Source organism: Diceros bicornis, chromosome 1, assembly GCF_020826845.1.
Source record: "Diceros bicornis minor isolate mBicDic1 chromosome 1, mDicBic1.mat.cur, whole genome shotgun sequence".
Classification (NCBI taxonomy): Eukaryota; Metazoa; Chordata; class Mammalia; order Perissodactyla; family Rhinocerotidae; genus Diceros; species Diceros bicornis.
Window position 1 is genome coordinate 90,421,608 of NC_080740.1, and position 13,285 is coordinate 90,434,892.

At 39.1% G+C, this 13,285-nt stretch overlaps 1 protein-coding gene across 8 annotated transcripts in view; it reads left to right on the plus strand.

The window, feature by feature from the left end:
* NSD1 (nuclear receptor binding SET domain protein 1) overlaps positions 1 to 13,285 on the plus strand; it is a 163,458-nt gene that overhangs the window by 71,758 nt on the left and 78,415 nt on the right. For all 8 annotated transcript variants that reach the window (XM_058546782.1, XM_058546816.1, XM_058546799.1 and 5 more), the window contains 2 exons: positions 8,666 to 8,838; positions 10,375 to 12,946. In XM_058546782.1, the coding sequence (XP_058402765.1) occupies positions 8,666 to 8,838; positions 10,375 to 12,946 (2,745 nt within the window). The remainder of the gene's footprint in view (positions 1 to 8,665; positions 8,839 to 10,374; positions 12,947 to 13,285) is intronic.

Sequence of the window (13,285 nt, forward strand, 5' to 3'; positions counted from 1 at the left end):
TCCTTTTTCTATTTTTCGCCTTCATAGCATGTACCTGGTGGAATCACCACCAGTCTTGCAATTGCATTGCCCAGTAGTAGGAAATTTTGGATAGACTGCTATCAAAGTAATCGTGTTCCCCACCTCACTGAAACTGTGACCACTATTGATGTCTGACTCTTTCGTAGCAGTGTAACTTTCCCCTCCAACTTATTTTTTTTTTTTTAAAGATTTTATTTATTTAGTTTTTCCCCCCCAGAGCCCCAGTAGATTGTTGTACGTCATAGCTGCACATCCTTCTAGTTGCTGTATGTGGGACTCGGCCTCAGCATGGCCGGAGAAGCGGTGCGTTCGTGCGCGCCCGGGATCTGAGCCCAGGCCGCCAGCAGCGGAGTGCGTACACTTAACCACTAAGCCACGGGGTCGGCCCCCCCTCCAACTTCTTATTTTGAAAGTTTCAAACCTGAGGACGAGTTGAAGAGTAGTGCAGTGAACATGCATATACACTTTACATAGATTCAACAGTTATTTTGTACCAATTATTAGTTAATATCAGTGTAAAAATTAAAAATTGTAGTGCAGTGTTCATATTTTTGTGATCATTCGTGTTACTGTTTTCTTAGCAAAGCCAAATATTTCAAATGGTGTTAGAAAACCCAAATTTTTATGAAATCATTTTTAGTTTTGTTCTTTCTTTTTTGTCATTATTTACTTTTTTTTCTTTTTTATTATTATTTTTTTTTTATGAGGAAGATCAGCCCTGAGCTAACATCCATGCTAATCCTCCTCTTTTTTCTGAGGAAGACCGGCTCTGAGCTAACATCTATTGCCAATCCTCCTCCTTTTTTTTTTTTCCCCCCAAAGCCCCAGTAGATAGTTGTATGTCATAGTTGCACATCCTTCTAGTTGCTGTATGTGGGACGCGTCCTCAGCATGGCCGGAGAAGCGGTGCATCGGTGTGTGCCCGGGATCCGAACCCCAGGCTGCCAGTAGCGGAGCGCACGCACTTAACCGCTAAGCCACGGGGCCGGCCCAGTCATTATTTACTTTTATCATATGCAGTGCATATAATTTAAAAAGTCAAGTGGTTAATTCTACAAGCCCTGTTAGGAAAAGTCTGCTGTTGCTATACCCCTCTCTTTAAGCACCTTCACCTCTTTTAGCTGGATCATTTGATATTTGCTTCAGCATCTCAGAATTCCATTCTTCTGGACAATTTTTTACTTCTCTTTATAGAAGTTGTGGATTAGTCATTTTTCATCCTTGTATTGGCCCCATCTCCCACCCTACCTCTGGCATCCTCCTGTCTTCCGTATTATATTGTAGTTTTGGTTAGGAATTCAGTGTGTACATTATTATATTCTCAGCTTAGCCATATAGTGTCCTGTGCTTGCCTTGTCCTCACAAGCTTTTGTTTTTCTTGCAGTTATCTTGTGTGTGTGTGTTTTAGTGAGAGAGAGGGTTCTTAGTATTCTGTGTATTTATTACTAATTCATAGTAAAACTCTCCTCCTAGTTTTTATTTTCTCCACATGATCTGATACACTGATAATTTGTTATTTTCATCATCTTGTGGAAATCTCATCTAGAGCCTTATATCTTCCTTCAATATAAACTAGTCACCTTTTGTGCCTGGTGAACAACTGTCATCTTGGGAATTCCCTTCAACTCTTTGTTGCGTTGAATTCCATGTCTTCCTTGTTTTTGGTTTACTCACTCATTTTGAATGTATAGCAAGTTCTTTAACAGTTTCCTGAGAAAGGGAGTGTGAGAGGTAGGTTTTTTGAGACTTTGCATTATCTGAACATATTTTTATTCTTTTCCTACACTTGTTTGATTGTTTGGCTGGTACAAAATGCCAGGCTGGAAATCATTTTTGCTCATAATTTTGAAGGCATTGCTCCATTGTCTTCTAGCTTCCAGAGTTGCTATTAAATCTGAGATTATTTTGATTTCTGGTCTTTTGTATGTGACTTTTGTCCCTCTCTCTCTGAATGTTTGTAGACTCTTCTCTTTGTTCCTCTAGTTCATGAGGCTGTACCTTGCAGTGAGTCTGTTTTCATCCGTTGTAGTGGGTACTTAGGGGGACTTTTTGATCTACAAATTTAGTTTCTTTAGTTCTGGGACATTGTCTTGAATTATTTCACTGATTATTTCTTTCCCTTTGTTTATTCTCTCTTTCTATAACTCTTATTCAGATGTTGACTTTCCTGCATTGGACTTCATAATTTTTTCATCTTCTTTGTTGCATTTTTGTTATTTTGCTATAGTTTATAAGGAGTTCTCTCAACTTTGTCTTCAAATCATTTTTTGAATTTTATATTTCTGCTGTTGTTTTTAATTTTCAAGAATTCCTTTTTGTTTCCTGCATCTTATTTCATGAGTGCAATATCCTTTTTATTTCTGAGGATATTAATAGTAGCTTTTGTGAAATTTTTTCCTCTGTACATAGTCTCTTTCTTTCAAGTTCCCTTTTCTCTTCACTATTTGTGCCTTTGTTGTCTATTTTTTACGTTTGAGGCTTTCCTCAGATCTGTGTTCAAGAGTGAAGACTAAAGAGCATGTGGGCACTTCTGAATGTGTGGAGCTTGTGAACCTTTAATTTGCTGGTACGGCGACTCCCCTCCCACTCCCAATTCCTCCATTCTTTACTTGGCTTGGTGAGACTCCTCATTTTTTACTTCCCTGGTGAGACCTAGAGAGTCTAAGAATCTGGCTTCTTGTGTTCTGGGAGCTCAGTGGGGTAATACGATTGGGTGGTGGTAGCATTCAGTTCACTCACTCCTTCTGTTTTTGATGTAGTTATACTCCTAGACTGTGCCTGGTGTTGCGTAGTCTAGAGACCTTCTGTTTTACTCTATCTAGTGGAAAAACCTCTAGTCTTCTCCTGAGGGAAGGGGTGAGGCAGTGATCCAGTGGTTGGAGTGGAGGAGGAAGTGTAGGTGTCCAAGTCTGCGTGACAGCTTTCAACTAATGCTCTCTATTTTGTCCTCCCAAACTCCAGAGGTACCAGGTGTTGCCAGTTCCTGGGCCTTTTGAGCCTGCGGGGTGTAGATACAGTTGGTTCTTGGCTTTGCTCACTGATGACTTACAATTTGGTATTCTTGGATCTATTAAATTAGTTACCATAATACTTATCCGTGTGCTTCCCAGCTTCCAAAACTGTGTAGCATACCTGAATAGCCATGTAATTACACTCAGCTGTCCTCTCTTGTTCTCCCTGTCCTTAATGGGCTTATGTCTTGAAAATCTCCTTACTGTAGCTTTAGTGGAGATTAGGAGGGGAATGAATTTGGAAGTGTTTATTCAGTTCTTCATCTTGACCTGGAAATACTGTAACTTCATCTTCAACAGACTTTCAGCCAATCTTGTTTTTTAGACCTTTCTATACTTCTACTTCTAGGGTATCCATTGCAAAGTAATCTGGGGGTATATCAGATTGCTTCCTACTTTTTCTCAGAGCTGGCCCGTCATTCAACTCTCTTTAACTCTTATCACCATCTGACTTTCAACTTTTGCAAATTTTTATTGTTTTTTTTCCTGTCCTTTGTATTTATTCCTTTTAAAAACTGCTTTTACTGGTTTTTTAGTGGGGTTTCAGAAGGGAGCAAAACTAAATTTGAGTATTCAGTTTGCATTGTTTTCCTTTAAAGATTTCCACTTGAACATTATTTAATAATAGTTTTTATTTTATTTTGTTTTTTTGTGAGGAAGGCCAGCCCTGAACTAACATCCAATGCCAATCCTCCTCTTTTTTGCTGAGGAAGACTGGCTCTGGGCTAACATCCGTGCCCATCTTCCTCCACTTTATATGGGACACCGCCACAGCATGGCCCGACAAGCGGTAACGTCGGTGCGCGCCCGGGATCTGAACCGGCGAACCCCAGGCTGCCGTAGCAGAGCACGTGCACTTAACCGCTTGCACCACCGGGCCAGCCCCTAATAATGGTTTTTAAAAGCATTCTTCTTAACTTGGTTTACTAGAGCAAAGAATTAGTGAGGCTCTAAAGTACTGAAAGAAAGTAATATTTGAATAAACCTATTGCCCTAAAAACCCTACCTATGACTCTGCCTTCCTCTGGCGGCTGTCACCTTCGCTCATAATCGTGCTTGCAGGAATTGTTGACTTTCTCCACTTCCAGATGTGCCACCCATTTCTGAATGCACTAAAATCTCCCATTCACTCTTTTTATTTCCCTAAGCTTGCTCTAAGCAGTGTTATTAGTGACCTGGTAATTGAATGGATACTAGTTTTTAATTTTATGGGTGTTTGGTACAGGAAAACACTTCCTTTTCCTTCTAGTCCTTGATTTTCATGTTCTCTTGGTATAATAGTTGCTATTTTCATCTAATTCTCTTTATTCTCCTTTGCTGGATCCTCTTCTACCTTGCCTTTAAATGTTGGTAATTCTTTTCTTTTTTTTTCCCCCTAACCTTATAACCTTTTCCATCCTTCTTGAATGGCAGTCTTATTACCTCTGAGTTTTGACTGTCATCAGTAAACCGAATTCACATCCACAGTGCTAGTGTTTCCCCAGGCTTCAAATCTGCATGCCCAACTCTGTTCTTGAAGCTTTCACTGAGGTGTCCTTTAGGCACTTGAGCTCAACTTGTTTAATATTAATAATACTGACCTAATATTTTCCTCCTCAAACCAGTACTTTCTCCTTCATCTCCTGCCTTAGTGACTAGATCACTGCCACTTAGTTACCCAAACCAAATACCCAGGAGTCATCCTTTTCTTCCTTTTTGTGCCCTATACCATCAAGTTCTTTTTTCTTTTTTAAATAGCTTTATTGAGATATAACTCACAAAACATACAATTCACCCCTTTAAAGTATACAATGCAGTGGTTTTTGGTATACTCACAAAGTTGTGTAACCACCAGGACAGTCAATTTTAGGACATTTTCATCATCCCCAAAAGAAACACTATGCTCTTTAGCTACCCTCCCCCAAGTCTTTTCACCCCTTCATACCCCTTTGTCCTAAGCAATCAGTAATCTACTTTCTGTCCGCTATAGATTTGCCTCTTTTGGACATTTGATATAAATGGAATCATGTAATGTGTGTTACTTTGTGACTACTTCTTTCACTTAGCATCATGTGCTCAAAGTCTGTCCATGTATCAATGCTTCATTCCTTTTTATGTTGAGTAGTATTCTATTGTATGGATAAGATTACATTTTATTTATGAATTCATCAGTCAATGGACATTTGGATTAATGAGTAATAGCCGACTTTTGGTTATTATGAATAGTACTGCTGTGAATATTCATGTATAAATTTTTGTGTGGACATATGTTTTCATGTCTTTTGTGTATATACCCAGGAGAAGAATTGCTGGCTCAAATGGTAACTCTGTTTAGCTTTTTGAGGGACTGCCACACTGTTTTGAAAAGCTGCTGCACCATTTTACATTCTCACCAGGAGTGGGTGAGGGTTCTGATGTCTCCACATCCTCACTAACTTGTTATATGACCTTTTTTTTTGCTGAGGAAGATTAGCCCTGAGCTAACATTGTTCCAGTCTTCCTCCACTTTATATGTGCGTTGCTGTCCCAGCATGGCTGATGAGTGATGTTGGTCCGTGCCCGGGATCGGAACCTGCGAACCTGGGCAGCTGAAGCGGAGTGCACTGTCCTTAACCACTACACCATGGGGCTGGCCCCTTGACTTTTTTTTATTGTGGTAAAATATACATAACAGATTTACCATTTTATCCTTTTTCTTTTTTTTTTTTGTGATGAAGATCAGCCCTGAGGTAACATCTGCCAATCCTCCTCTTTTTTTGCTGAGGAAGACTGGCCCTGGGCTAAGATCCATGCGCATCTTCCTCCACTTTATATGGGACGCTGCCACAGCATGGCTTGACAAGCGGTGTGTCGGTGCACCCCCGGGATCCAAACCGGCGAACCCCGGGCCGCTGCAGCAGAGTGCGCGCACTTAACCACTTGTGCCAATGGGCCGGCCCCCCACTTTATCCATTTTTGAGTGTACAGTTTAGTGGTATTAAGTACATTCACATTGTTGTGCTGCAGTTGTTACCACTATCCATCTCCAAAATGTTTTCATATTCCTAAACTGAAACTCCACGCAGTTAACAATAACCTCCAGCCCCTGTTAACCACTATTCTACTTTCTTTCCCTATGAATTTGACTGTTCTAGGTACTTCATATAAGTAGAATCATACAATCTGTGTCCATTTGTGTCTAGTTTATTTCACTTAGTATAATGTCTTTAAGTTTCATCCACGTTGTATTACATGTCAGTATTTCATTCATTTTTAAGGCTCAGTAATATTCCCTTGTGTGTATAGACCGCATTTTGTTCACCCGTTCATCCTTGAATGGACTTTTGAGTTGTTTCCGCTTTTTGGCTGTTGTGAATAATGCTGCTATGAATATGAACATTGGTGTTCAGATATCTTTTCTGTCTGATTTATATGTCAAGGCCTTTTGATTTGCTTTTAAAAAACATCTTTCAAATTTTGTTCTTTTAATTCCCATTGCTACTACTTTAGTTTAGGTTCTAGTCATCTCACGTGTGCACTATTTTGGTAATCTCTGATCTACTGAGTTTCCTCTCTGTTTCCTCTTAAATCTGTTATTCAGAGGTCGAGGAAATTCATCTTTCTAAAATGCAAAACTGAGCCTGTGGTTCCACATTTTAAATGAGGTTTCTCATTGCCAACAGGATAACGGTCAAGCTCTTAACCTGTAATCCAAGCTCTTTCAGCTCTGGCCACTGCTTACCTGCTTCGTTTCCCTTTCCTTCCATTTTATGATTTAGCATTCTGAACTACTTGTAGTTCCCAGCTGTTTTGTTTGTTTTATTCATTCATGCCTTTGAGGGTTCTGGACCCTCATACTGGAATTCTCCTCTTGTAAAACTGTTTACCTTTAAATATTCTGCTCAGGTGTCCCATTTATCCTCCAATTAATGATGTCCACTTTTTAGTGTTATTTTTAAAAAGTGAATGTTTATATTATTGCAATTATCTTGCTCTTTTACCATAATTTATTTGTCTATTGCTCACCAGGTGGTGAGTTCTTTTCTATCCTCTGTATAGTGCTGATACATCATAAGTGTTCTGTCTGTATTAGTTGAATTTACTTATTTATGAGAGAATGATTTACTTCTCAAATTGACTTGAAGAACCTCTATACAGGTACATATATATTTTGCCAATTTTAATCCGCCTTTATAGATTGTTTCTATTGAAGGATTTAATTTAGTATGTAGAGAGACTAAGTTCAGTTTTTTCACACAACTTGTTTTTAAAATAGACTAAAAAACAATTTAACCAGGTTGTAATTTTATTATTAAGCTATGTTTTATGAGAAAACCATTTCAACTAAAGTTTATGAGAGCTCATGGGTACTTTGCATTCTTTGATTGTATAGTTTTGAAATTAGCATTTATAAAGAGGCTGCCATTGAAATTTAGTTGACATTTTGACTACTCTTCCAATTGGTGCAGAGAAAGGAGTTTTGAAAGTATTCACAGCTGCTTATACTTGTTCTAAAGTTCAGTTTATAAATCTCTCCTCCTCTTTCTTTTTCTTCTTTTCTTTCTTTTTTTTCATTCTGAAGGAAGTAGGCTGTTTTTATTTCTTTAAAGAGATGTTTGGTTTTTTTTTTTGTGTTCTGAAATAGGATATGGCTGTTTTAAGGGAATTAGATGTGAGTTCAAGTGAAGTTTTATATGAGATGATTTCCTTTTCTAAAAAGAGACAAATCATTAAACCTTGTGTAGCACTGACTATATTTCTCTTGTGACATTTTTTACTGGTACGAAAAATTACTAAGTTTATGGAAGATACGTAAACTAGATAAATTTGATTATAATTTTCTCTGAATGAGATTTGTATTGTTTTATTTTTGGTAATTGTATGCATAGAACTTTGGACAACCAAGAAAACTGTTGAATAACTGGATTTTTTGGTTTTGTTTTTGTTGCTGTTGGGATTCCCTTTTTCTTTTTTTAATTTCTGCATTTTGAAATATCAAGTTTCACTTTCTCTGAAAAGCCAGTGTTTCGCTCTGCACTTGCCCTCTCTGAAGTCCTTGGACTTACTGTGTCTATAAAATGGGGATCATAGTACTTACTTCTTAATGAGATGGTTATTGTGAAGAATCCACTCAGAGGACCTAGTGGACTGCCTGGCCCAGAGCAGCTACTCCATAAATATTAGTAGATCATACATGGTATGAGGTTGAAGCATTTCTTCCTCCTTATATTTTAGCATAGTGTTTTTAGAGTTTGGTGGTTAGTTCTTGTTGATTATTATGTTTGTGGTGCTTCAGCTTATTATATGCCCTTTGTATTTTCTGGTAAGGAGGGTGTAAGACTTTGTAGATTGATGGTAAAAGGAACTTAGTTGGTTGCTATATTAATTTGTTCTGTGATTAGCTAATCAACCTCCAATTGGTTTGGAATATATAGCATATCAACAGACCAAAACATTGAGTTCTTTCATAAACTCTTAAGTATTTTCTTGCCACATGAATTGCATATTTGAAATTTTTCTTCTTTCTGACTTAAGAGTTTTTTATTCTCTAGGTTTTTAGCTTGTTGATTTTTTTGGTAAATAGAGGCATTTTTGGCAACAGTGGTGTGGCTGTTCTCTTAATGATGAAGAATCATCTTTTTATAGTAATGACAGTGGTTCTTATCCTTATGTAGTTTCCAACCGGAGGCCCTATCGACAGTACTACGTGGAAGCTTTCGGAGACCCTTCTGAGAGAGCCTGGGTGGCTGGAAAAGCAATCGTCATGTTTGAAGGCAGACATCAATTTGAAGAACTGCCTGTCCTTAGGAGAAGAGGGAAGCAGAAAGAAAAAGGATATAGGCATAAGGTAAAAAACAAAGAACCAACCAAACACCTCTCAAATTATCTTCTTGGGGGTGGGCAGGAAGGCGGGAAGGAAGAAGTATTATATTTTTGAAATATAAGTTATTTCCTTTGGTAGTAGGATATTTGTGAGAAAATAGGTAGAAAACAAGGTTTTTTGCAGGGATGAGATGGGCTAGCCTTCCAAATATTTATACTCAGTCTTTTGAGAAATGATTTCAGCTAATTTTTGCCATGTCACTTAGATGTGACAGTACAAAACGGCATTACCAATCTTCTTTGGTTATATCTTATGTAAGAATAAAATGATCATCAAAATGAAATATTCTACTTTTTACTCTCTGGATTATTTCTCTTAAAAATGAGAAAGATAAGCCTTTAAACATTTTTGTGTTATTTTGGTTTTTGTGTGTGGTTGTTAATGCTTAAGGTTGCAGTTTTAAACCTGGTTACATTTTAATAAAGAACATTATGTTTTTGTTTCATTTGCTTGATGTTTTGTGTTAAAGTTGGCCAAATAAAATTTTGGCATTTCAGAGGAGTTTGCTAGGGTTTTCAGGTTTTGGGAAATTGATTCACTCTGGTCACAGTCATGAGAATTAGTGGGTGCGTGTTTGTGTGTAAAGTAAACCAGCTGATCAGTTTATTGCTTTATAAGAGGAGGCTACCATCTAGTGACCTGAATTTTTACATGCTCAGCAGAACATCCCTTTCACAAGTATTAAAGTATTTGTCAACACTAACTGATAGTTAGAACCTTGACTAATATCTGTTTTATGAAGCCAAGGAGAGAAAAAAGAGTCTGGGAAATTAGGTATATTTCCAGAGCCTCAATGTCCTCATGCTATGAAGAATCAAGAAAAGAGCATATGTAATTTGTTAGATCCAGAGTGTTTTGGTGTCTCTGTTCTATATGATCAGAAGATTGCTTGGTTATAATCCAGATTGTCTGTAACATGTATAGAAGAATCTTGACTAGCAAAATGCCTAGTGACAACTAGAGGTTAAATTTAAGGTCTCCTCGGGCAGACCTGACCCACTCGTTTCTCCTGTCCTCATTTTTCCATATTTAGCTTCGTTAGCCTTTTGCTTTCTCTTTTATGCAACTGAGCAAGTGCTTGGCCTTCATAAGTCAGGAAGAAAATATATCTTTATTCTAAGGTGTAGAGAGGTAAGTAGGAAGGATCTGGTTATTCCTTGATTTAGTAATGTAATGTTGATTAGTAATGTAGTATTGTAATCTAAGTTATGGTCCACTCCTTTGTGCTTATAAAGACAGGGAGAATGGAGGATTTATAGGATCCATCTTTCTCCTAATGAAAGATCTTATTGGTAGAAGTACTGTTGAGGAATCCCCATTAGTTAAGCTCTGGGTGAGCTGTGAGTGCTAACTATTTGGCCAGTCCCATAAAAGGGGGCTTTGAAGAAGTGCAACAAGGCTTCGAAAAGCTTCTGATTTGAGAGGTATTCACTGGTCATCTCCCTGTTCCCTCTCCTATTTCTTTGATAAGTGATAATCTTTTTCTCCTTTAAATTTAAGGTTCCTCAGAAAATTCTGAGTAAATGGGAAGCCAGTGTTGGTCTTGCTGAACAGTATGATGTTCCCAAAGGGTCGAAGAACCGAAAATGTGTCACCAGTTCGGTTAAGTTGGACAGTGAGGAGGATATGCCATTTGAGGATTGTACAAATGATCCCGAATCAGAACATGACCTGTTGCTTAATGGCTGCTTAAAATCTCTGGCTTTTGACTCTGAACACTCTGGAGATGAGAAAGAAAAGCCTTGTGCTAAGTCTCGAGCCAGAAAGAGCTCTGATAATCCAAAAAGGACTAGTGTGAAAAAGGGCCACATGCAATTTGAAGCACATAAGGAAGAACGGAGGGGAAAGATTCCGGAGAACCTTGGCCTCAACTTTATTTCTGGGGATGTATCTGATAAGCAGGCCTCTAATGAACTTTCCCGGATAGCAAACAGCCTCACAGGGTCCAGCACTGCCCCAGGAAGTTTCCTGTTTTCTTCTTGTGCGAAAAACACTGCAAAGAAAGAATTTGAGACTTCAAATTGTGACTCTTTACTGGGCTTGTCTGAGGGTGCCTTGATCTCGAAACGTTCTGGGGAGAAGAAGAAACTCCAACGAGGTCTGGTATGCAATTCAAAAGTGCAGCTCTGCTATATTGGAGCAGGTGATGAAGAAAAACGAAGTGATTCTATTAGTATCTGTACCACTTCTGATGATGGAAGCAGTGACCTGGATCCCATAGATCATAGTTCAGAGTCTGATAATAGTGTCCTTGAAATTACTGATGCTTTTGATAGAACAGAGAACATGTTCTCTGTGCAGAAAAATGAAAAGATAAAGTATTCTCGGTATCCTGCCACAAACACTAAGGTAAAAGCAAAGCAGAAGTCCCTCATTACTAACTCACATACTGACCACTTAACGGATTGTACTAAGACAGTAGAGCTTGGAACTGAGACATCTCAGGTTAATCTCTCTGATCTTAAAGTGTCCACTCTTGTCCGCAAACCTCAATCGGATTTTAGAAATGATAATCTCTCTCCAAAATTCAACACACCATCAAGCATTTCCATTGAGAACTCACTAATAAAGGGGGGCGCTACAAATCAAGCTCTCTTACATTCAAAAAGCAAACCACCCAAGATCCGAAGTATAAAATGCAAACATAAAGAAAATCCAGTTGTGGTGGAACCTCCAGTTACAAATGAGGACTGCAGTTTGAAATGCTGCTCTTCTGATACCAAAGGCTCTCCTTTGGCTAGCATTTCCAAAAGCGGGAAAGTGGATGGACTAAAACTACTGAGTAACATGCATGAGAAAACCAGGGATTCAAGTGACATTGAAACAGCAGTGGTAAAACACGTTCTGTCAGAGTTGAAGGAGCTCTCTTATAGATCCTTAAGTGAAGATGTCAGTGACTCTGGAACATCAAAGCCATCAAAACCATTACTTTTTTCTTCTGCCTCTAGTCAGAATCATATACCTATTGAACCAGACTACAAATTCAGTACATTACTAATGATGTTGAAAGATATGCATGATAGTAAGACCAAGGAGCAACGGTTGATGACTGCTCAAAACTTGGTCTCCTATCGGAGTCCCGGTCTTGGGGACTGTTCTACCAGTAGTCCTGTTGGGGCATCTAAGGTCTTGGTTTCAGGAGGCTCCTCTCACATTTCAGAAAAAAATGAAGATGGCACTCAGGACCCAATCCGTCCTAGCCCGAGTGGGGGTGACTCTGCACTGTCTGGGGAATTGTGTGCCTCCCTACCTGGCTTAGTGTCCGACAGAAGAGACCTCGCTGCTTCTGGCAAAAGTCGTTCCAACTGTGTTACTAGGCGCAGCTGCGGGCGATCGAAGCCATCAGCCAAATTGCGAGATGGTTTTTCAGCCCAGATGGGAAAGAACACAGTGAACCGTAAAGCCTTCAAGACAGAGCGCAAAAGAAAACTGAACCAGCTTCCACCTGTGACTCTTGAGACTGCACTGCAGGTAGACAGAGAGAGTGGGGGTTCAGAGAAAGGCTCCTCAAGAGGTGGGGCAGAAGACCCTGGTAAAAAAGAACCCCTTCAGTTAATGGGCCATTTAACAAATGAAGACAGTGCCCATTTTTCAGATGTTCATTTTGATAACAAAGTCAACAAGTCTGACTCTGATAAAATTCCTGAAATAGGCTCCTCTTTTGAAAACAGAAAAGGCCCAGAGCTAGACTCTGAAATGAACAGCGAGAATGATGAACCCAATGGTGTAAATCAAGCGGTGCCTAAAAAGCGATGGCAGCGTTTAAACCAAAGGCGCACTAAACCTCGCAAGCGCACTAACAGATTTAGGGAGAAAGAAAACTCTAAGGGTGCCTTTGGGGTCTTGCTTTCTGCTGACCCTGTAAAGAAGAAGGATGAGTTCCCAGAGCATAGACCTCCTCCTTCAACGAACATACTAGAGGGTGCGCTGACCGATCCAAATCATGCTGGCCACTTAGATTCAGTTGGGCCACGCTTGAATGTTTGTGATAAATCCAGTGCCAGCATTGTGGAGATGGAAAAGGAGCCAGGAATTCCCAGTTTGACTCCCCAGCCTGAGCTCCCTGAACCAGGTAAGGACTCCTGACTGACAGAAAAGGATTAGAGGAAGTGATGATAATGATGCCCTTCTGAAGTTGGTCTGTTTTAATGGGAGGACTAAGTGTAAATTGGGAAGGAAGGATTATCACTTGAAGTGAAGAAAGAGTTTCGTGTAGAAGGGTCTGAATTTTGAGGACCAGGTTTCCATATACTTTCAGAAATTGTTTTAACAGAAGCTTTTTTTTTCTTTTTGTTTTTAATAAATCGCAAGAATATTTTGTTTCTGATCCCTATTCCCTACCTTTTTAAATCTATGAAATTTTTGGGACTCAATCTGGTATTGTAGGTAATTGAGAGGCTCTGAACCTAAG